Source organism: Etheostoma spectabile, chromosome 8, assembly GCF_008692095.1.
Source record: "Etheostoma spectabile isolate EspeVRDwgs_2016 chromosome 8, UIUC_Espe_1.0, whole genome shotgun sequence".
Classification (NCBI taxonomy): Eukaryota; Metazoa; Chordata; class Actinopteri; order Perciformes; family Percidae; genus Etheostoma; species Etheostoma spectabile.
Window position 1 is genome coordinate 12,286,381 of NC_045740.1, and position 23,224 is coordinate 12,309,604.

General features: G+C 42.1%; 1 protein-coding gene across 3 annotated transcripts; it reads left to right on the top strand.

Annotated features, from left to right (window-relative positions):
- Positions 1-247: 247 nt before the first annotated feature.
- eea1 (early endosome antigen 1) lies at positions 248-22,202 on the top strand. 3 transcript variants are annotated; one of them, XM_032522499.1, is made up of 30 exons: positions 248-410; positions 4,291-4,368; positions 4,487-4,599; positions 4,702-4,756; positions 4,845-4,910; positions 5,035-5,065; positions 6,736-6,840; positions 7,085-7,206; positions 7,658-7,813; positions 8,742-8,756; positions 9,044-9,160; positions 10,486-10,824; positions 11,566-11,715; positions 12,017-12,136; positions 12,926-13,129; positions 13,385-13,585; positions 13,767-13,880; positions 14,050-14,205; positions 14,340-14,479; positions 14,692-15,022; positions 15,155-15,256; positions 15,346-15,540; positions 15,740-15,922; positions 16,743-16,928; positions 17,497-17,628; positions 18,133-18,318; positions 18,426-18,664; positions 21,066-21,186; positions 21,309-21,407; positions 21,517-22,202. In XM_032522499.1, the coding sequence occupies exons 1-30, from the start codon at positions 387-389 to the stop codon at positions 21,637-21,639; spliced, it is 4,203 nt and encodes a 1,400-aa protein (XP_032378390.1). In that variant the 5' UTR covers positions 248-386; the 3' UTR covers positions 21,640-22,202. The 3 variants fall into 3 exon arrangements, with proteins under 3 accessions (XP_032378390.1, XP_032378391.1, XP_032378392.1); XM_032522500.1 differs by lacking the exon at positions 8,742-8,756; XM_032522501.1 differs by lacking the exons at positions 248-410; positions 4,291-4,368; positions 4,487-4,599 and having other exon boundaries at positions 4,845-4,906.
- The last annotated feature ends 1,022 nt before the right edge of the window (positions 22,203-23,224 follow it).

Below are 23,224 nucleotides of genomic sequence, written 5' to 3' on the forward strand. Positions count from 1 at the left end.
TATGTGATAAATTCAGTTGATTGACTATTGGCTCTTGCACTTCGCAGCATATAGGTAATATAATTGATAAACCTTTTTTTCTATTTGTGTATGTGTGACTAAACTATTATGCTGTGTAACATGGTGTTGTACATACAATCTTTAAATAAAAAAATGTTTATTGATCATCCCCATTGCCACATTGTTTGAATCAGAGCACTAGAATATGACAGCATGTTTTATAATCTTGAATATAGCCAGACTGTGTCCTGTTGAACCATCCTCTCCGTGACCCGCCCATCCGCCGCTGCTGCCTGATCTTGGTCAGGTGTTCGTTGTACAGCGACGTAAACTTTGCATTAGGAAAACTGAGTCGATTTTGAGTCGGGACAAACAAAGTCGAGGCCATGCTCAGACGGATACTTCAAATGGTAAGCTTTTTTTTCAACAAAGTCAACTGTATCGCTTTTGTTGGGTTAAACTGAGTCGTTTTCCTTAAGAGACACAGGCCTATCCTTGTCTGTTTTCCTGGTGGGGACGCGCGTTTTAATACACAGTGTGTAGTGGGTGGGCGGGGCTTTTGTTTGTAGCCAACGGGAGTTCCTCGATTGGAAAAAAAACACCGCTCCACCGTCAGATCGGAGTAACCATATCAAGCGCTACTTGTGTAGGCTTGTCACAGTTAGCCATCAAATGCTAACTTGGTTCGATTGGTTGATGCTAGCTACTCCTGACAGAGATGTAGCAAGCTAGCTAAGACATGTCTATGTAATGTAGTAGAAAACTAATTAGCTAATGTGTCCAACTTGCCAGGGCTAGTCGACTTAGAAATAACGTAGCTAGCTAACGTGCTTGGTCACTGAATCATTTTTATTTTCATGATTTCGGTTAGCTAGCTAGTTATATTATATCAGTAGTTAATTCATCACATGCTAACGCTGACGTTAGCCACAGATTGACAGTGGAAGTTCCGTTTCAGCTTGCTGACCGCATCATGAAAAAAAGCATGCGTTTTAATTAATTGAGCTTATGACGTAAACGTTATTTGTGTTAATGGTGACATGGTTGTTTGGACAGACTACTAGCTTGTCACTACATTTACATGTGGGAGTAACAGAGAGGTTAGCTAGCTACTAGGCTAGCTTCTACTTAGGACTACATTTACCACAGGGCATTGCTGTGTACACATTGAAGTCCCGGCCTGCTTGTGTGGTAACCAGGAAAATATAAAGAATAGGAAACATTATGGACAAAGCTGGCTAACGTTAGTTAACGTTAGCCCTCCTGAATATTTTTAAATATCATTTACAGTTTGATGGTTGGTTAGTTATTGATAACAAAGATACTCAATCGCAATCTAATTCATGTAGAATGCTACAGGCTTGGCACTAATGACGTATGTGGAAAGTAAGGACTGTTCCTTCTTTCTATTTTCCTTGCTTAATGCTTCTAACCCATCTCTGAAACGCGTGTAACCAGTAAAATCCTTCTTAAAACCTTTTTTTTATTATTATTTTTTTGTACAGGAAGTCTGCTCTTTATTTAACCAATGTATGCACAGACAAGATGTCAATTATCCAATGAAAAGTGGACACATATGGCCAGTGTCTGAGGAATGCTGGACCTCCAACACAGAAACTTCAAAATAAAAGTATACAAAATATTTCTTAAACAAAAAAGTTACTACACTATCAAAACATTGGGACTATTAATCATTGAATAATAAACGTGTACACCACAGGGGAGAAACTGCAAAACTCTTTGATTGAATAACTATTAAAATAACATAAAACTAGCTAATAATTAACATATTTATTCATCCCCCTCAAATGTAACCTTCTGAGATTAATCCAGTACAGCTGTCCCAGATATTCGTTATCAATACTAATAATAGAGAAATCTACTATTAAATGTTTAGCCTACAAAAAAACACATGTTCTACGATCTTCTTATTGAAACTCTTTCCAGTTCTCCTTTTTTACATATACAGCTAATGTAATCACAACTACTGTTATAGATCGCATTCTTTATTCTACAGATGATTGGGGTATTTATATTTATAATTGCCCCTGTGACTGGATGGGTAAAACTTGCTGTTGACACAATTTCTACACTAGATATGATAATGAACCCTTTAAATTTAGGCTTAAGCCTACCTCCATAAATGTTTTGGTCTTCTTGAGTCACATGTTTAGTTTTTTCAAAAACTATTTAAAAGGGGATTACTGTTAGGAAGCAAAACTAAAAATATTTTATATTAATTTATATGATTTTTTAATTACTGTTTTGTTTCTTTTTTACATAAATCTACAGAAGACCCGTGAAGTAGCTGGTTATTTACAACAGACTTTTTTGCACGTTTATGGCTTATGTTTATAGATGCTCCAATACCAGTATCAGTACCGCCTCTGATACTGCCTAAAATGCTGGTATGGGTATCGGGACTTACTGGAGTTTATGCACTGACGATACCACATAATAAAGCCCTAAAGAAAATCTGTGTTAAAGTAGTTTATTTATGTTCTTTTTCTGTTATAGCCGACTGTCAAACTGGATAAAAAAAGAAAGTTCTACGACATTCATTGTTTACTTTTGTTCATGTTTCACAAAGAGTTAAACCCGAGCCAGGCCAACCAACAAATCACATCATCATATCCCATCCATACAGGGACAGTAGTATACAGTTGTTTAAACATTATAAAATATATAACACACTGGTATCGGATCAGTACTCGGTATCGGCCAATACGCAAGTTATCAAGTATCAGTATCAGCAAGTATCAGAAACGTTATCGGGGAAGCAAAAAATGGTATCTGACCATCTCTACTTACATTATAGGAAACAATCTAATTATGATAGTCAGCTCTCTTGTACATATCTGTCCTCCATCTGAAAATGTTTGTGAACCATTGACTTGGTTCATAACATGTCAGTTCATGGCCACGTTGCTAATAAAGATTACAACGCATTTTATTACCATATCATGGCGGGACTACTCTATCACCTTTGACCATAATTTGCTTATATTTGCAGCACTTATGATGCAGATTTCAACATGTTGGAAATTGTGCTTAATGGTGTACTAGGTGGACAGAAATCATGTTGGCAGTCTTTGTCAAGACAGTGTAGGCTAATAAATCAGTAAAAAAGTAAGGTTCCCATTAATGCCTTTGTTGAATTGCTTATTATTTATATTTTGGTGAAGCCAGTGTAGTGCTAGTTTCTTGCATGTTGTTTATGTGCGTTGGGTCAAGGGTTGTTCCATGATGCAAATGCTTAACCTGCTTTCAAATGGGTGTTGTTTGTCTACCATCCATTAGGCTCTGAGATAACTCTATTCAGAGTGTTCAAAGTCCCCCTCCCTGCTCACAAACCTGATTTATTCACGTCCAACCCAGGCAGACCCCTTTTTGTGAATGGACCACCAATGTCACTTCCACTACATACTTGTGCTTCAGGCTAGTAGACTGGGCTGAGTTGAAGTGACCCTATTCCAGTACACTTCCGAGCTGTGTAGAGAGCAGAGTAGACCACGTAGTTGCAATAATGAATGTATAAACACTCAGCGTAAAGTCACATAATAGTTAACAATCACAAAGTTGAAGTGGACCAGAGAATGCCTGTGGTCAGTTATCTAGGAGGTTCACTTGCTGGCTAGTCAATTTCATTGCAGAAGCTATCATGAAATCATCTGCAACAAGGTTATTGTAAAGGGAAGTCAGGTCACTGTCAAGGATACAAAAACATTAGCGCGGCAGTGAATATTCTTATCATAAAGTCAGTTGTTGAAAATAGATATGGCACAGCCATACATTTCTGAGAAGAACAATAGAGATAGACCAGATGCTTATGGATATACAGATAAGAGATACTGCTTGCTTACTTTTGCCAGGGTGCTTCACCTGTTGCAGTTTTTTTTACTGTCGCAAAACAAAAAAACTTACTTGAGATCGGGGTTACTGTTTTCCAAAAGTTTTGGTAGACTCTGAAACAAAGTAAAAAAAGGTACCATGCTCTGAAAAGATCTTAGTGGAGCACTTGGCAGTCCTACTAAATGTTAGGTGCCAATAATGGCACATCAGCAGACATCGAAGTCAGAGGTGTGTATGAAGTTCCAATGTCTCTGAAAAATACTAGTGCATTAATTTATTAGAGAGAAAAAAAATAGTTCTTAAAATATGTACAAAAAAAGGATAAAAATCATTTCCCTACCATTGCTCAACTGCTTCTCTTTTAGGCAGTTAAGCTATTTAACAAAGGTGTACAAAGTGCTTTTATACATTCAGACTAATCAATTTTCCCCTCTCCAGACCCCCGGGAAGGGAGGGTCCCAGAACGCAGAGTCTGAGCAGTCCAGCACAGACCTTAACCATGATCAGACGTCTGAGGTAACGCGGACATGGCATGGGTTTTTTCTTAATCAATAACTTTTTTCTAGCTTTGGAAGCCGAGCTGCACAGTTCTTATCACATGGTTTTGATTCCTACGGTGTGTTTCTGTGTTCAGGGCTTCATCTGTCCTCAGTGCATGAAGTCACACAACTCTGCTGAGGAGCTGTTCAAGCACTATCAGCTGTTCCATGACACCGGAGACCTGCCCACTCATATGGCACCCACTCGGTGAGATATAGAGATATTGGTGTTGAAATAATTCTGACAATGAGTCAGACCTCATGGTGACAGAAGTTTAGTTTTGTGAACGCGCTCTCTCCTCCTTTTTAGGGAAGACCTTACAATGCTGCGGCAAGAGGTTCAGGACCTGCATACTACTCTCAAGGTATAATGGAGTTTCTGAACCCAACGGAGGTGTGTCAATAGTCGGTCCAATAAATACTTCATCTGTGTGTGTGTTTTTACCTGATTAGGAGGAAAAGTGGTTCTCTGAAGAGCTCAAGAAGGAGTTAGACAAAGTCCAAGGACAACTGAAGCAAGTAATTCCTTCAAGATATTTAATATACATTGTTATGGCTTTCTGAATATAAAACTGCTTGATAAAACATGATTGCAATGCTTACTCTTACTGTACATGTTTCTCTCTTTCCCTCCATTCCACAGAATGATGGACAGACTGTCTCAGAGGATGCAGGTAAGTGACATTTTATTTAATATACAGTGGTGTGAAAAAGGTTTGCCCCTCCTAATTCTGTTCCTTTTCATGTTTGTCACACTAAGTGTTTCGGAACATCAAACCAAATTTAAACAATAGTCAAGGGGCAACACAATAAACACAAAATGCAATTTGTAAATGAAGGTGGTTTTTTATTAAAGGGGAAAAAAAAATCCAAACCATCATGGGGCCCGGGGTGAAAAAGTGATTGCCCCCCTTGTTAAACATACTATAAGTGGTTGTCCACACCTGAGTTCAATTTTTCTAGCCACACCCCGGGCCCGATTATTTCCCCACCTGTTCACAATCAAGGATCATTTAAAAGGAGTGCTTTACACAGTAAGGGCCACCAGAAGATCTTAAAAAATACTCAGCCGAGACCCAAAGAAATTCAGAAACCATTGGGGAAAAAAAGGAATTTAGTCTTCAGTTGGAAGGGTTTATAAAGCCATTTTTAAAGTTTGGAATCCCGCAAACCCAGTGGAGCCTTATTACAAATGGGGAAAAATGGAACGGGGTGAACCTTCCCAGGAGTGGCGGCCCGCCCAAAAAAAACCCCCAAAAGGCAGCGACGACTCATCAAGAGGTCAAAAGGCCCCCCCAACAACGTCCAAAGAACGCAGGCCCACTGCCTCATAAGGCAGGTTTGCCTCCACCATCAGGAAAAGACTGGGCAAAAATGGCCTGCATGGCAGAGTTCAAGGAGAAAACCACTGCTGAGCAAAAAGAACATCAAAGCTCGTCTCAATTTCTCCACAACACATCTTGATGATCCCCAAGACTTTTGGGACAACATTCTGTGGACCGATGAGACAAAAGTGGAACTCTTTGGAAGGTGTGTGTCCAAGTATATCTGGCGTAGAAGGAACACTGCATTTCATAAAAAGAACATTATACCAACAGTAAATATGGTGGTGGTAGTGTGATGGTCTGGGCTGTTTTGCTGCTTCAGGACCTGGAAGACTTGCCGTGATAAAAGGAACTATGAATTCTGCTGTCTACCAAGAGATCCTGAAGGAGAATGTCCGACCATCTGTTTGTGTACTCAAGCAGAAACGAACTTGGGTTCTGCAGCAGGACAATGATCCTAAACACACCAGCAAGTCCACCACCGAATGGCTGAAGAAAAACAAATTGAAGACTTTGGAGTGGCCTAGCCAAAGTCCTGACCTGAATCCTATTAAGATGTTGTGGTATGACCTTAAAAAAGGCGTTCATGCTCGAAAACCCTCTAATGTAACTGAATTAGGACAATTCTGCAAAGATGAGTGGGCCAAAATTCCTCCAGGACGCTGTAAAAGCCTCATTGCACGTTAACGCAAGCGTTGGTTGCAGTTGTTGCTGCTAAGGGTGGCCCAACCAGTTATTAGGTTTAGGGGGCAATCACTTTTTCACACAGGGCCATGATGGTTTGGATTTTTTTCACCTTTTAATAATAAACACTTCATTTACAAATTGCATTTTGTGTTACTTGTGTTGTCCTTGACTATGGTTTAAATTGGTTTGATGTTCCGAAACACTTAAGTGTGACAAACATGCAAAGGAACAGGAAATGAGGAAGGGGGCAAACACTTTTTCACACCACTGTAACTGTGGTAAAAGATCTCATTCTGACCATTTATCACTAATGTGTGGCGCTCTTTTCTCAGCCCTTGAAAGGAAGTTGAACGAAGCGGAGACCGAAAAGTTCAACATCAAGCAGATGAAAGACCTGTTTGAGCAGAAGGCTGCCCAGCTGGCCACAGAGATAGTAGGTTAGTGTGGCGCCAGGAAACTGGGAGGCCTGTTTCTGCATCATTTACCAACACGCCTTTACTAGACCAACTCAATCCACCCATTGTGTGTTTATCTTGTAAAAGTTGTTTCTTCAGTATTCGGTTTTACAGACCAAAGGCATGGGTGTTGCGTTTTACACAGATTTCCTTAAATCCCTCAAATGATGTAAACAAGTGCATTATTTGTCTTGATTTGATTGGGATATTAAATATGTTGAATCAGACTTAAAGTCCCGCTATGATGAGGAGAAGAGCCTGAGGGAGGCTGCTGACCAGAGGCTGGGCAAACTGACCGAACAGCTACAGAAAGAGAAGCAGGAGAACGAGAGACTCCAAACAGAACTGGTACAGCACACACTAAGTTTCCATTTGGTATTCATCCTCTTCTAACTAGGCTTGAGACAGACGTTTTACTTTGTGTAGACCTTTCATGAATGTTCGTTCTTTAGAGTTTGAAAGAATAACGTTGAAGTGACACAATGACATCCGTTTTGCTTTGAGGTGGAAGAATCAAAGCAGATCAGCTCACCGTTGTTATAGAAACGTGAAACAGAACTACCTCTGTTCTTTTAAGTAAAGTTGTGTGTTAATTTTTTTTTATTTATATTGAGCGAGAGGCTACATGCAAACATATAGGTTTGGTTCTAGAGCTTCAAAGATCCATATTCACTTGAACATTTCAGATATTACTAAGGATCTAGTTTGGATTGGTCGTGATGTCAAAAAGCCTGTTGTCTCCACTGTCTGCCGCTCAACTCTCACTGCTTTAACACAGTGCCCCTGCTCTGCCCCCTAGCTGCAGCGACCGGGAGTGGAGGATGTGGAGGTCCTGCAGAAGGAGCTGGTGCAGGTCCAGACACTGATGGACAAACTGACCCGTGATAAGGAGGAAGAGTCTGAACGCCTCAAAACCCACTACGAGCAGCTGCAGGCTGACTACGCTACTTCAGAGGTGAGGGGCCCAAAACACCTGATGTCTTGCCTGTTTCTCACTTTACTCACCGTTCCATCCTACAGTGTATTTGTCGCAGGCACATAAACACGCACACCGATTCCCTTAGTTTGCATAATCACCTACAAGACAAGAATAGTTTAGTTCTAATTCTGCCGCTTGCTCAGGCCCACCCACTGCATTTATAAGATTCATGTTGAAAAATAGCTCTGAAAAACCTTCTGAAAGAGTTTTAACTGTAGCTATGTCATACTGAATAGACCATATTTCTTATTAATCAATGCCTGGTGAATAATGCAGCCTTATTTCCGGCATTTTTATCCCAGACGGAGAGGAGCGTTTATAAGGAGCTCCAGGCCCCAAACCGCTTTTTCTGCACGTTATCTCAAAAGATAGTTTTTATAATTTAGCAACCACATTCTAAATACAATCAAAAACTGTCTGGTCTTCAAACATTTAATAGCTCCTAGGATATTAATTGACAAGTGGCTTTGTTATAGTCTGCTAGTCGTTTGAAACAGTAGTTGTAATCCATTGAGGTTAAAGTTCCACAGACTGATATCTTGTTGGAAAGTTTTTTGCGGTCGGCAGCCAGTCCACGAGTTGGCCAGCGACACATCAACATTGCATCTAAAACATAAGGCATCAGCTAAGGTTACATTCAGGTTCATGCATCGTCTGCACATGCAACAGTATATAGCAAAAAGCAAACTCTCTTTTGTATTATATGTTCTGCTAAATGTTGCCACAGCGCAGTGTTGTCACCATAAAGTACGGAAAATTCGTGATACATTTGATTATTTATTCAATCAAGGGGCATCTTGATCTGTGTTACAGATCGGCTGTTGTATCGTGACTTACCTTTGTCTGTCTCTTTCCCTCCCTTTCTTCTTCTGTATCCCTCCCCAACACTCACTCTTTCTTCAAGATTCGTAAACACGAGGTAAAACATGTCGTTTCAAGTTGGCCCCAACTTGCTTTCATCTTTTTGAGTTTCTATAAGTTTAAAAAGGTTTTCAGAAAGTGATATATATATATTTTTTTCTTTTTTTTTTTATTACCGTGTGTTACCTCATGTTTTGATTTTGTACGACTGAATCCTGCTTGTTACTAATCCATGTTGGGTTTGCTTTCTTCTTTTGTGTTAGTTGTTTACCGTGGTGCTTCAGCTCTTTGAATGTGCACTCAATGGTTTGCATAAGAGTGTAACGTGTGTCTTTTGTATTGCAGATGACCATAAACCAACTAAAAGCAGAGCTAGAGAAGGGTCCACAGGAAGCAGCTGTTTACACACAACAGATCCACCAGCTGCAGAGCAGTCTGAATAATTTGCAGCAGGAAAGCCAGGTACCACACACAACGGCAACTGCAATTGTGACAGATTTGTGACTCTCAGCACTGCAAACTATTAGGTTCTTACCAAGATGGAAAAAAAACCTTTTGATTTAGAAGTGTTGGATAATTTATCTTGTTTTAAGATTGAATTTTGTATTTTAAGTCTTCAAGTTTACACTATAATCTTAAATCAAGCAAGCTTGTGAAGTGAAATTATCTTGCTGTATGGGCAGATAATTTCACTTGTTTTGAGTACCGTTTCCCTCCGATTTAGTGTTTTTATCTTGTTATTAGACACCCCTTTTTGCAATGAGCAGATTACTGCACAAACATGTCAATGCAATAGATTGTGTAAGATTTACTTCAGTAATGTTACTATGCCTTGCCAGCTGCCCCTCAAGTACAGAGCACGCCATTTCAGTTTCTGTAAACCTTCCTCTGTTGCTCATCATCAGGCCTTATCACAATGCCACGCTGTCACCATCCCTCTGTGGCAATGTAGACATGTTATCACACGCAGCTCTATAATTAAACCAGCAGGGGGATCTCTGCCATGGCAGCTTTGTCACTGGGGGTAAAATACAATCACAGGTAACTGCCCTGGTGCAATGGGAACTGGGGAATGGAAGCACAGGGTTCCTGCCAGAGATTAAATCCTCCCACATCAGGCATGTCAAGGCCCTCCCTGGCAAGTAGGTTCCCGGATAAGAGTGGGATAACACAACTGGATATCTAGTGTGTTGCCCCCAACCCCATGCTTCAGGGTTTGGCCTGCCAGCTGCTGCTGTGGCCTGTAGAGCTTTATTGAACGTAAGGTGCCCTGTCACACTCCCTAGTTAGCAGTACTCTCCACTATTAACAACATTTAGTTCTTTATCACAGCGTTTCCAAGTTTACTGCCAGAGCTTACTCCAGGGCAAGTGCTGTTCACATACCACGTTATTCAAAGACCTGTGTCGTAAACCTTCCCCTAGAAATGCCATACCTCACTTTACTTTTGACTCTTGACAGCCGACTGTTCTTTTCCATAGCTTATATTGCATGAGTTGTGGGTGTTGCTGCTCCTATCACTTCAACTGTTTAAATTTAGAAAAGACAAATGGTTCATGTTACGGTGTGGCTCAATTAATGACCTTTCAAACACTTTTCAAACCTCTTTATCCTTTTCATGAGACCCCGCTCCCTCGAGTAAAGTTGGAAAAAATATATTATTTTACTCGCTATTGTTTTTTTATTGCTTATTTTCACTTTCAATCCTACTCAGGGACAGCTTTCACTCCCATAGTTTCCAAACTTCTAGGCAATCTGCCTCATGTTGCCCTCTCCTGTTCTCACAGAGCCTGTCTGAGAAGCTTGCACGTAAGGTGAAAGAGTATCAGAAACTGGAGGAGCGTCTGGATGCCGAGAAGGCTGCCAAGAAGGGAGTTCAAGGCAGCCTGAGAGAGAGGGAGCTAGAGGTTCAAGAGCTCCAGGCTCGGGCCACAGGGACAGAAGCCTCCTTGCAGAAGGCCCAGACGGAGCTTGGAGAGAGGGCTGAGGAGGTGGCAAAGTTGAAGAGTGAGATCACGGAGCTGGAGGTGAAGCACGCAGAGCTGAAGGTTGAGAGGAAACAGTTGGAACAGCAAAGGGAAGAAAAAGACAGCCAAGGTGCTCAGCAGCAGACTGAGATCAGTCAGGTAAGTAGGGAGGACAATGATCACATCATGCAGGGTGACATGGGAGGAAGATGTTGATATAATGATGGATGACAAAAGAAGAAATCAACATTAAATGTATTAGTAAAGTATTTGGTCACCATTAGCCTTTGGTACAGCTTCAGTGCGCCTTGTGATAGATTTTCCTGATCTCTATTGGAGGGATGAACACTATTCTACTTATACTATTAGCTTCGAGGATCTGTTCCACACATGGGCAGCAGTTTGCTACGCTACAACAATTGGCTGCACACAGACACCTGCACAGAGCCTACATGTAAACCCTCTGACGGCATTTACGACCCTTGAGCACTCGCGGACATGGACAGTATAATTTCGGCTTAACACTGCACCCAAAATCTGCTATATTTTTTTTGGGACTGTGAGATCATATATGATTTATGTTATTTACATACTTGTCAACATATTTAGTAGCCCCTCCAGTCCCATGTTGTTCTCATCATGTCAACACACTGCCGTGTTGTAGCCTCTCCAGCAGCACTTACTGAGAACCAGGGAAGGGAAGGGAACCGGCAAGGAAAGAAATCACAAATAATGATGGCATAGATGTCACGCGGTGATGTGTTTAAAACCAAAGTCAAAGAGGATTCTAGACATAAGGTTTCCTAATCCAAGCATCTGCTGTATTTCTTATTAGTAACATTGTTGCTTTGTGTCTTCCATCTGAAACATCTGCCCCCTCTTTCTCTGTGCCCTTCTTAGCTGCACACCAAACTGCTGGAGACAGAGAGGCAGCTGGGAGAGGTGCAGGGTCGTCTCAAAGAGCAGAGGCAGCTGTCTGGGGAGAAACTAAAAGACCGCGAGCAGCAAGCAGCCGACCTGCAGCTCAAATTGTCCCGTGCAGAAGAACAGGTAGGCATCAGAAGAAAGGATCGCTACAGGGAAACTGAAATAATGTAGCAGACAAAATAACGGAGCAGTCTGAACATCTGTACATAAATGTGTCTGATGTTAAAGTGTGCATCGTAAGATATAATGTATGCTGTGAGAAATGCGAGTGTGTTTAGGTTAGGTTTATGTAACTGTTTATGTGACTGATAATATGGAAACAGTAAGCTGCAGAAAATGAAATTAGCACTGCATTTAGGTGTACGGTAATGAAACAAAACAAAGGAAAGTGAAATAAAAGTGATTTTGTGTGCCACTTGTGTAGTTGAAGGAGAGTGCCAGTAAGAGTACAGACCTGCAGCACCAGCTGGAGAAAGCCAAGCAGCAGCACCAGGAGCTGCAGGCGCTGCAGCAAAACACTAACGGCAAACTCCGCGAGGCACAGGTACTGTTCACCAGAAAACCCTTTTAACCCAAACCCTAACCTCTGGAGAGCGTAAAGCCAAGAGGGTCTGACCTGTACAGTGAGTTTTCAAACCACAATGAGTTTCTACTCATATAACTGCGTGACGTAGTTGCAACAAGAAGAGGTGGTAATACTGTGATGACTGTTTCATTGTTTGATATTTAACTTGAGCTTGCTCGCTCATGAAGCTGTTCTCCATCATTGAGTAGCTGAAAATGTAGTAAATTACATTATGCAGAGGCCGGGTTAGCTCAGTTGGTAGAGCAGGCGCACATATATAGAGCAGCCGCCGCTGATTTGAATCTGACCCGTGGCTCTTTGCTGCCAGCACCACGGAGGGATCTGCACCCACTGCCCCACAACATGATGTTGGTTTAAAATCAGCAAAGTAATTAATTATTATTTTTTAAGATTATTGATAGGCATGAAAGGGGGAGAGAGATGGGGGATGACACGCAGCAAAGGGCCGCAGGTTGGATTCGAACCCAGGAATCAGCCAACGTGGGGCGAACGCTCTTACATGACAATGTTGCCTTATGTATTGGTACAAAAGAATGTATACAGTAATTGGAATATTATTTACAGCCCCTGTGTGTAGAAGCTTGATTAGATTTTCATTGTTATTATTACATTTTACACTGGGTATAATACGCCTTGGTATGGTCTGCAGTACATCTTAATATGTATCTCACACACAACATAAAAAAAAAAAGATTTCTGCCAAATTACCTACTGTCATCTTTCTGCTACTCTGCCTTCTTGCTGCAGAATGACCTGGAGCAGGTGCTGCGTCAGATCGGAGATAAGGACCAAAAGATCCAGAATCTGGAGGCTCTGCTGCAGAAGAGTAAGGACATTGTGAGCCAGCTGGAAGCCGAGAGAGATGACCTGTGTGCCAAGATCCAGGCCGGTGAGGGAGAGACGGCTGTGCTCAACCAGCTAAAAGAGAAAAACCTTGCACTACAGGAACAGGTGGGTGGCCCACACACGCTCTCTTTCTGGTCCAGGTCCACGTTCATGTTGCGGTCACTTCTCGGTAGTACAAAAGTAATATGCCATAAGACCACCCCTCGCACAACTAATATGTGTATTGTCAAAACTAAAACCTGCCGTGTAGATTAAAACGGATAGAAATCATACAAAAAAGCCATTACCCTTAGAAATAACGACAGGGAACAAGTTGCCATTTTTGAGATTTGAGCTTTTCTCTAAATGTGGGTCTTAAAGGTCACACAGTTGACAGACAAGCTGAAGAACCAGTCGGAGAGCAACAAGCAAGCCCAGGATAACCTACATGAGCAGGTCCAGGAGCAGAAGACTCTGCTGCGTTCAGCCCAAGACCGAGCCCACACCCTGGAGACCTCCGTCACTGAACTCACTGCCCAGCTCGCAGACAGCAAGGAGAAAGTCGCCCAGCTGGATGCTCAGGTACGCCCCTTGACAAACATGTCTGTGTAATTATGTATTTAATAACAAATCGTGAGGTTGTTGATATTGTTGTCCAGTTTGTATTCATAGACACATTAGAAGGACTGATCCTTAAACAGTATGTTGTCCTACAGATCCTTTTTATAAAAAGAGAATAAGGTTTTGCTTTTGTTTTCTTCAGCTGAAGGCAAAGACAGAGATGCTGCTATCTGCAGAGGCAGCCAAGGCTGCTCAGAAGGCAAACCTGGAAAACAACCTGGAGACTGCTCAACATGCACTGCAGGACAAGCAGCAGGTTAGCATCTTCTTTGTGCCAGTAATGTTGTGCCACCCTATGTCTTGTACTGTGCTTTGAAAATAGTTGTCATTCCCTGACATATATGTGTTGTTTTCTTCCTCCTCCCACTGTACTATATTCACTTTTCCCTCTCGTATCCTGCACCCTCTCACAACCTCTTGTAAAGGAGCTGAATAAAGTTCAAAAGAAGGTGGAGGAACAGACTCAGAGGCTCAAGGAGAGACAGGAGCAGTGCACACAGATGGACGCCAGTCTGAAGGAATGCAAAGACAAACTATTGGCCTCAGAACAGCGTATAGAGAAGCTGGAGGGGATCAATAAGGTTTGTGATTGCGAGTACCTGATGCTGGACTGTAAGAGGGGATCATGTTAGGTCTAAAATGTTTCCGTCTCTTATGCACTCAATATACCTAAATCTTGCTTGTTCTAAATTAATCTTGTGTTTAAATTTGACAGAAATTGGAGTCACAGGTTGGGGAGTTGCAAGCCACACGGGACCAAGTGCAGCAAGAAATGCAGAAGCTGCAAAAGGAGGGGTCAGAAGTCAAACGGAAAGCCAAGGAGCTACAAATCTCGCTGGAAACTGAGAAAGCAGGGTGAGATAAACTGTACTGGTGCATTACTTTAAATAAAATCTGTTTTAAGATTTGCAAATGAGTAATACATGCATGCAAACACACCTGTAACTAACCCTCTGTCACAGTACTTTAGTGATAGTACAATCATATGCTATTCTGTTTTTTGGTTTCTTTAACCGTATTTTAATTAGTCATCCCTAATATAACATATATGGCATGCCACTGTTAAGGGCTACAACACTACAAGAGGAATTGAAGAAAAAAGTGGCTGCATTGAGTGACGTTCAACAGCAGCTGGAGCGCAGTGAGGAGGGCAAGGCTGCTCTGAAGTTGGATCTGGACAAGATGAGCCAGGAGGGAAAGATGAAGCATGCAGAACTGGACAGGAAAGCTCAGAGCCTGACAGTAGACTTACAAAAGGCCCAACAAGAAAAAGAGGCTCAAAGGAAGGAGCTCGCCTCTACACAGGAGAGTCTAGGAAAGGCTAATAAGGCACTAAAAGAGAGTCAGAGTCAACTGGACACAGAGAGGAAGAACCATAAGTCAGCAATGGAGGAGAAGGTAGGTTCAATAAGCAGCTGTTTTCTATTTTTTAACATAGGGAAATTTGTCTTGCAACAAGGTGTGACAAATAGCCACCTCATTGCATCACCGGGACATTCACAACATTAATTAATCTGTCCTAATCCTCAGGAAAAGTCCAATGAGAAGGCCAGACAGGAGCTTCTTAAGAATAACCAGGCCATCACCAAGGCAATGAAAGAATCTAAAGATCAGTTGGAGCAGATGGGAGAGGTAAGCCTCTGATAAAATGGAAGATCGAGCATTTTTGTTTTTAGTGTTTGTTTGAACCTACAGACCTGCTGTGTGTCTACAAATTTCAGGCAGAGAAAAAGTTGAAGGTGCAGCTGACCACGTTGGAGCAGCAGCACTTAAAGGCTCAGGGGGCACTGCAGGGAAAAGAGAAAGAGTTGGAGAAGTTGCAGGCACAACTTAAGATGTCCAAGGGGTCCTTTGAGGAGGAAATTAAGAAGCTGGAGGGCCAAGTGGCAGACTTACAAGAAGTTAATGTCAAGAAGGCAAGTAACATTTTCAAATCGCATATACAGACATGCATACTGCTGTCATCGTACTCCACCAAACAGCTACACTTCCTATAATTTGAGTAGATTGATATTGCTATATTTACTGTATTTTCTATATTATGTGTGTAAGGAATTTGTGCGCTGACTATAAGGATTATGATTTTGAATGTGTGGATTTGACTCATACCTCCAGACGGAAGAGGAGAGTAAGCTGAGGGCTCAGGTGTCAGATCTTGGCAAGGAGCTGGCCTCTGAGAACAGTCGGACGACAGAGCTGCAGAAGGATTTGCAGCAAAGGCAGGAAAGCCTCACTAAGCTTCAGTCTGACTTCTACGGCAAGGAGTCTGAGGTCTCTGCCATGCGTCAAGATCTGAAGGTAAGTTAGGAAGGAAGGTCTAGAAGAGTAGAGACTGATAATGGCTTAATTTACTTTACTAATTTATTTAATTGCTACAAGGAGTTTTTAACTAACTATGAAACTGTCTCAATGTAATACTGATGCCAATGAACACGCAAACAAGACTATCAGCGAGATATTGGCTGTTTCTATATGGTTATTTTTAATGCCTGCCACCGGGTCTGGTGCCTCGCTGCTCCCCGGTACCCCCCGATCTTGATTGTTCCGGCAAAAAGACATGGTGGTGGTCGGGAGGATCCTCCACGTGATCCAGGAAGAACTTCACCTCGACTTCAACAGGACGTTCCACTGCGTGTTCAGGCGGACAGAGAGAAGCTGCTGCGGGCTGAAGCTCACCGCCCGCTTTCATGGGAGCCAATAGGCCATATTGCTAGGAAGAACCAGGACTGAGCGGGGTAGACTGCCAGACCTTGCTGCAAGAAAATTAGAGCTTTTCTTAACGGAGTTTGGGAGCTGCAGATATGTATGACACGAGGAGGTGGTGCTCGTGAAAAGATCACTGCTTTTGTCCACAGGGGCCGCCAAAATCATCACAAAAAGTTTCTTGTAGTAACTTCCAGGTGGTTAAATCTTGACTCCAGAAGCAGTGATGCAACATACCTTTTATTCTAAGTGATGGATTAAGGCTAGGGAGGGTGGTTGAGGACTTTGGACTTGTAGACTGACAAACAAAATCAACACACACTCCTCCTAAGCAGTTCCCATAGTCCCTGCTGCTTTTGTTGATTTCTCTGTTGGCCTTCCTCAGTGAGTGCATTTGACCTTTCTTTGACTGTAGGCATCAGAGGAGAAGCTGAACTTGGCTCAGGAAGAGCTGGCCGCTAACCGCAACCATCAGACAGGTTTAGAGGCTCAGATCCAGGAGCTGCAGACGGGCCGGGGCTCGTTGGAGCAGGAGCTGGCAAAACGGGGCCAGAAGCTCCAACAGCAAGAACAAACCCTGAAGGAACTTCAGAAGCAACAGGTCAGACAAACAGATTAACCCACATAGTAGGGATGTGATGATTATTAGTGTTAACGGTAAACCACGATAAAAAAGTTAACGATAACAATCGCCGTTTTAATTTATAATGCCATTATTATCACGGTGGATTACCACTGTGTGGAAACCGTGTGTTGAATCCTTCCCAGCTTCAGCCGAGCCTCCTGAAGTTGCCGCGCAGGCGCACTGCGTAGCCTACAACGTTTTATGAAGTTGGAATCATGGCGGAAAGAGGAGATGACAGTTTTCAGGACATTTATCAGCCCTCTAAGAGGACTGAGTCTGAAGCATGGGCAGATTTTGGTCACTAAAAGAATACCAAAGGACATTTGATTGAAGATAGTTATCCTCTCTGCAGAACGTGCAGGAAAAAAAGGCATTGAACACACTTATTAATAATACCATGTCAATACCGAAAACAGTGATCATTTTGGTCACTATAACCGTGAGGTTAATTTTTCATACCATTACATCCCTAACACATAGACACAAACACTTAATAAGACTTGATGTGATTAAGTGTATGTATTGTAACTGCTTGCTTACCCAGGGTCAAGTAAAGGAAGAACTGGAGAAGGAGAGGAGTAAGGTGGAGGAGCTGAACAAAGCCAAGAGTGTCCTTGAAAAGAATAACACAAGACTGACTTCTGAATTAAAAGCAGTAACTGAGAAGAGTGAGAAGGTCAGTCATTTTCATCTAACTACCTAAGTACCTCACTCACTCACTCACTCACTCACTCACTCACTCACTCACTCACTCACTCACTCTTTGGATGTAAAGGGGAACAGAGAGGCTGCAATATTCCCATGAAAAATAGTTAATAGTAAAATGTATGCCCCAGACTGGCTGACATGACTGGCTTCCCATGCTTGTGTCTTATGTAAACAGCTTAACTCATGAACACTGCAGGTCATCTTGGCCACATTCTTTATAGTTGTAACTGTGCATGCTTGAGTTGATAATTTGACGTGAGCATTGGATTTCTCAGTTCTTCAAAGCTTAAGATCTTAAGATCGGTCCGATGCTGTTGTCAGAGCAATCATTTCCTAAGCTCAAACCTGCTCAAGCCTTTTATAGTTTAACCCCATGGTTGAAACAAGTTTTTGCCTCTTTTCTTATATAGCTATAGGTGCCTTTCTAACAACAAAATATTGTGCATTGAGCTACAGATTTGTTGCTTTTCAGGAGCTGGGTGAGTTGCTGGAAGCCAAGCAGCTGTTGATCCAGCAGAAAGTGGAGCTGCAGGGTCAGCTGGAGGCAGCACAGAAGAGCCTGGAGCAGGAGCAGAAAGAGCACCAGGCCACCAAGGATAGCAGGAGCCAGCGAGAGGAGCAGCTCCGCGCACAAACCAAGATTGTCCAGGATCAGTTGGTAGGCTCACTTGCCAAATTCCACCAAATGATTTTAAATCAGTTGATAAAATACCATTCACTCCTTCTGCTCCCTTCTAATGACACAATCAATGCTTCCTTCCAAAGTTGGCTGAGAAGCGAGCGAGAGAAGAGCTGGTGAAGCGTGGGGAGGAGGCAGAAGCTAAGATGGGTGTGCAGGTGACGGCTCTGAACGAAAACGTGGCCACGCTGAAGAGGGAGTGGCAGGGCAGCCAACGAAGAGTAGGCGAACTGGAGAAGCAGATCGATGAGCTGAGAGGAGAGATCGCTGTGCTGGAGGCCACCGTCCAAAACAACCAGGACGAGAGACGGGCTCTTTTGGAGAGGTGAGTCGACATTTTTTTCCTTTTTTAACGACATGTCAGGCTGCAAGTAATGACTCTTTGTTTTATTCAAATATGTAAACGCCTTATAAAGGTACTAGTACAATGCCCATTCAAAATGTGCCTGTTTGGAAAGTGCCCGTTGCTTGGCCTGTGGTATCGCTGCTTGTAGCATTCTCCAGAACCATTGTACCCCAAAATGACTTACAGAAGGACTCCAAAGCACTTACTATGCAACCGCACTGTATAGCGGCTTACTACTGACTTACTGTGTACTTCTACTTCAGAGGAAAACTTGTACTACATTTACCTGACAGAGAACACTGCAGGTTCAGATTTACTAACAAAATATCACAATTAAAATGGAGCAAGAGTAGGTGGAAGGCAATGTAAATAAGGAGAGTTTAAACATTTTTTTTAGTCTTTATCATCAACAATATCACATGTAGACAGTTAGTGTTTAATGACGGCGGTGCTGTCTCGTTTTCATCATTGTTATTGTTAATGAATTAACAACAAGGTCCTATGGCATGAAAATGTCACTTGATAAGGTTATATAACAATAATATGAGTTTCCCCAGTCTGCCTTTGGTCCCCCAGTGGCTAGAAATTGGGATAGGTGTAAACCGAGGCCTGGGTATCCTGCTCTGCCTTTGAGAAAATGAAAGCTCAGATGGGCCGATCTAGAATCTTATGAGGTCATAAGGGGCAAGGTTACCTCCCCTTTCTCTGCTTTGCCCGCCCAAAGAATTTGCCCCACCAATGAGAGCGAGACATCATGGCTTTCAAACGTGCAAAGTGGCAGTTGGTCAAGCCCACACCGCCAGCCTCCACCTTGCCCCTCTACCAGTAAGGTCTATATAAAAGCATCCAAAAAGCACCATGTCATGGGACCTTTAAAGTATGGATTTGATTTGCGTGGTAAATTTGTTAAGTACATTTTGTTAATTTTATTAATAAATATTAGTGTTTTAGCAGCAAGTTATCCGCGATCCAACCTAAATACAGGAAGTGAACCAAAAACAATGCAATTACCAGCCTGCAGTTTCAACATTGCACTCAATTCATAGACGTCTATATGATTTAAGGGATGATAACTTTCAGATCCATGAGCTGTTCTGACCACACATCGCTAGTTGTCTGTGTGACAACATAGTCATCTCTGTCTTTCACCCACTGTCTGTCAGCTGCTCACATTGTTCGCCTTCTCCCAAAATATTAAAAAGACTAAAGAAGAACCATGAAACCCAAGACATTATAAATTTGATGTTGCTCCACTGTTTCTGAGACCAGAAGTGTCTCAGAGTTTCGGATATTCTGTCCAATAAACGTGACGTGTGTTTACAGTGTTTGATGCGTTTGTCAGTGAGTGTGAAAGCATCCCGAACCAAATGCCACAATGTTGCCACTTCACCCCCAAATGGCACCGAGTCCACCAAACCTTAGGTGCGAAAGTGCCCTAAAATCACTTAATTATGTCGAGGTTAAGTAAGTAAGTAAGAGTGAGAAATTGCTTTAATCCCTCTTCCATAGCACTTGTGGCTGTATTCATTGAGACGACCGCCTAATGGTTAAGTGAAAAGTTGATAAGTTGGTAATCTATAGTCAGACCTTTGCTGCACAGATGTTTTGCATTTAACACATTCAGATTATGGAAAGCACTTGCATCCAGTACCGGCTTCAGAAGTCACCAGGGTTCTTATTGTGTTAAACCTTTTTTTTTTTTTTTTTTTTTTTTAAATAAAAGATTTTCTAATGTATCTACCATCTAACATTGATAAAATCTTATTTATTATAAGACTAAAGACTGAATCATAACTTCTGATGACATTCTGATCACCCAGGGCAACTGAACATTATTTTGCCCACATCTCTTTGCTCAAGACTTTGCATTTACAGTTACAGTTTTTTACAGAACTTTATATCTTTGTGCATAACAAATTTATGAATAATAATTCTTATTTGAAATTCATTCATATACATATATATGTGTGTGTGTGTGTGTGTGTGTGTATATAAGGCCTATTATTAGCTATTGCATGTGCAAAGAAATACCAAGCAAGAAGGCATCAATTAGGACAAAGGTAGCAGATCATGGAGGGCTGAGAGAGACAGTGTCAGCATACGATGCTTTGCATGCAATATATTCAATACATGGGGTGGAAGTTGCATGTGAGCGTATAGTACATGATTGAATAGGTGCAATGTGATACACCTGTTAACAATAGAGAGTAAGCACAGAGATTTGGTAAATAGGAAATTCCCAGAAGACAAATTGTAATTTCCCTAAACACTGTGCATTGCAAGTATTACCAAGCCTATTACGCGGCCAGCTAAGTATTCTCCCTAAGCCACTAGTGAACACGTACACACACATCATCAGTGCTCTGTGGTTGTGTTTGAGGTGTGTGAAGGGTGAAGGCGAGATAGAGAAACTGCAGTCCAAGGTGGTGGAGCTGAGGAGGAAGCTGGACGACACGACGGCGGCCATGCAGGAGCTGGGCAGAGAGAACCAGTCGCTCCAGGTCGGGGTCTAAAACACTGCACGTCTTGTTGGAAGTGTACATTTGAAGCAGAAAGCGATTGTCAACAATTTGTTGCTGTTGTGAGACGCTCAGGTTTTAACTCCCGCTGTCCGTGCGTGTAGATCAAGCAGTGCCAGAGTCTGACCAGGAAATGGGCCGAGGATCACGAGGTGCAGAACTGCATGGCCTGTGGAAAAGGCTTTAGCGTCACTGTCCGGAAGGTAAGATCAAAGTGATCTTAGGGACACACATTCGGGACACTCGTTTAACGTTCTAAATCGTAATGTATCTCTCTCTCTCTCTCTGTCCTTTTCCACTGTGATTATCCAGCACCATTGCAGACATTGCGGCAACATTTTTTGTGGCGAGTGCTCATCGAGGAACGCCTTGACACCGTCCTCTAAAAAGCCAGTACGGGTCTGTGAGACGTGCTTTGAGGAGCTCCAAGGCTGATTTCACTCCCCCACAACACCCCCCAACCCCCCCCACCACCTCCCCACTTCCTACTTCAGCGGGCAGAAGAAGGCGTGTCTTTATCATATTCAATGTGCACTATTATGGACAAACCCAGTGCAAAGACTCCCCCCTGCATTTGACTTCCGGCTCTCGTGTGGAGGGAAATAACTGAAGGGTTTCAATGAAGAGACACCAGAGCCCCGTAACTGGGATTGGGGTTGGATTTGGTTGGGATTGTCTGTATCTGTTTTTGTGCCTTTGCTACTCCTGTTGACTGCCAGAGAGCGGAGGCAGCGAGAACTCAACACCATCCGTCTCTTTAAGTTCCTGTTCACCGTCTCCATTGTTTTTTTTAATTCATTAGTAAGTGTAAGGTGGTTGCTGTGTATGTTGTAAGATGTTTGGTGTCAGTTGACAGGAGGCGTAAGGTCAGTGTGACACTGCAAGAGGAACTGGAGAAAGTAAATATTGTCATGGTGACGTTGAAAATCACTGCTGCCCTACAAAAGTAAATGCAGGTAACTATTTTGTCAAGAAAAGAAAAAATTGTAAATATCCAACGTGACGTATTTTCTTTGTATAACTACACCAATCTGATTACTAAGAAATTTCAATTCCGATTTGTATAGGAAGATACGGTAAATTAAAGTTGTCAGTAAGTACAAACATATTTTTGGACATTTTTTCAGTTTAACTGTATTTATGTGTGTAATGCAGAGTTGACCTTCTCAATACATGTAATAAGTGTGCTGAAATAGTTGTTTTTTGAGGAGCATACTTCAAATTAGCTTTCAGGAAATCCTTATTTGTGCTTAAACATGATTACGACCAAAGCTTGTTAGCTTATCAGTATAAGTTATACGTTTTAATCTAACTTTTTGTGGATGGGATTTCATGACAAATATTAGGTAGAGTTTTTAAATTTAGGAGTTTGCATTAGGTTTTGTAAATTTGCATTAATAAAGATCACTAGATCCTTTTAACATTGTGTTGCACGGTATAGAAGAGCAAAACCAAGCAAACAGCTTACATTTTTTTCATCATTTTTAGTATTATAAATGTTCAACTGTAAAAAGAAAAACCCAATTCATCCGTCGATTAATGCACCAGCGATTTTTCTGTACAGGTCTTGAGATTAACTGTGACGTCAAATCAGTTCCTGCATGTTTCCTTTGTGCGGCAGCGTGTTTGTGTATTTGTTGGAATTGATGTAGTTAGGCTATCTCATGACCAAAGAATGTCTGCAGCAGGAGCACAGCCGAGATGAAAACTCTGAGCTTGTTTCATATTTCAGTATTTTTCTAATCGTCTCTTTGGAGGATTTTGAGTTTTAAATCACAGGGCCCTACATTTTTACCTTGAACAGCACGATGACGATCTGAGAGGCTTTTATGTACAGTCAGTTGTTTTGTGCCACATTTCTATCTGCGTGTTAATGTTTGCAAACTGTGGTGCTTTCTGCAGACTGTTCATGCAATTAATGAAGGTGTGTGTGTGTGTGTGTGTGTGTGTGTGTGTGTGTGTGTGTGTGTGTGTGTGTGTGTGTGTGTGTGTGTGTGTGTGTGTGGTGTGTGTGTGTGTG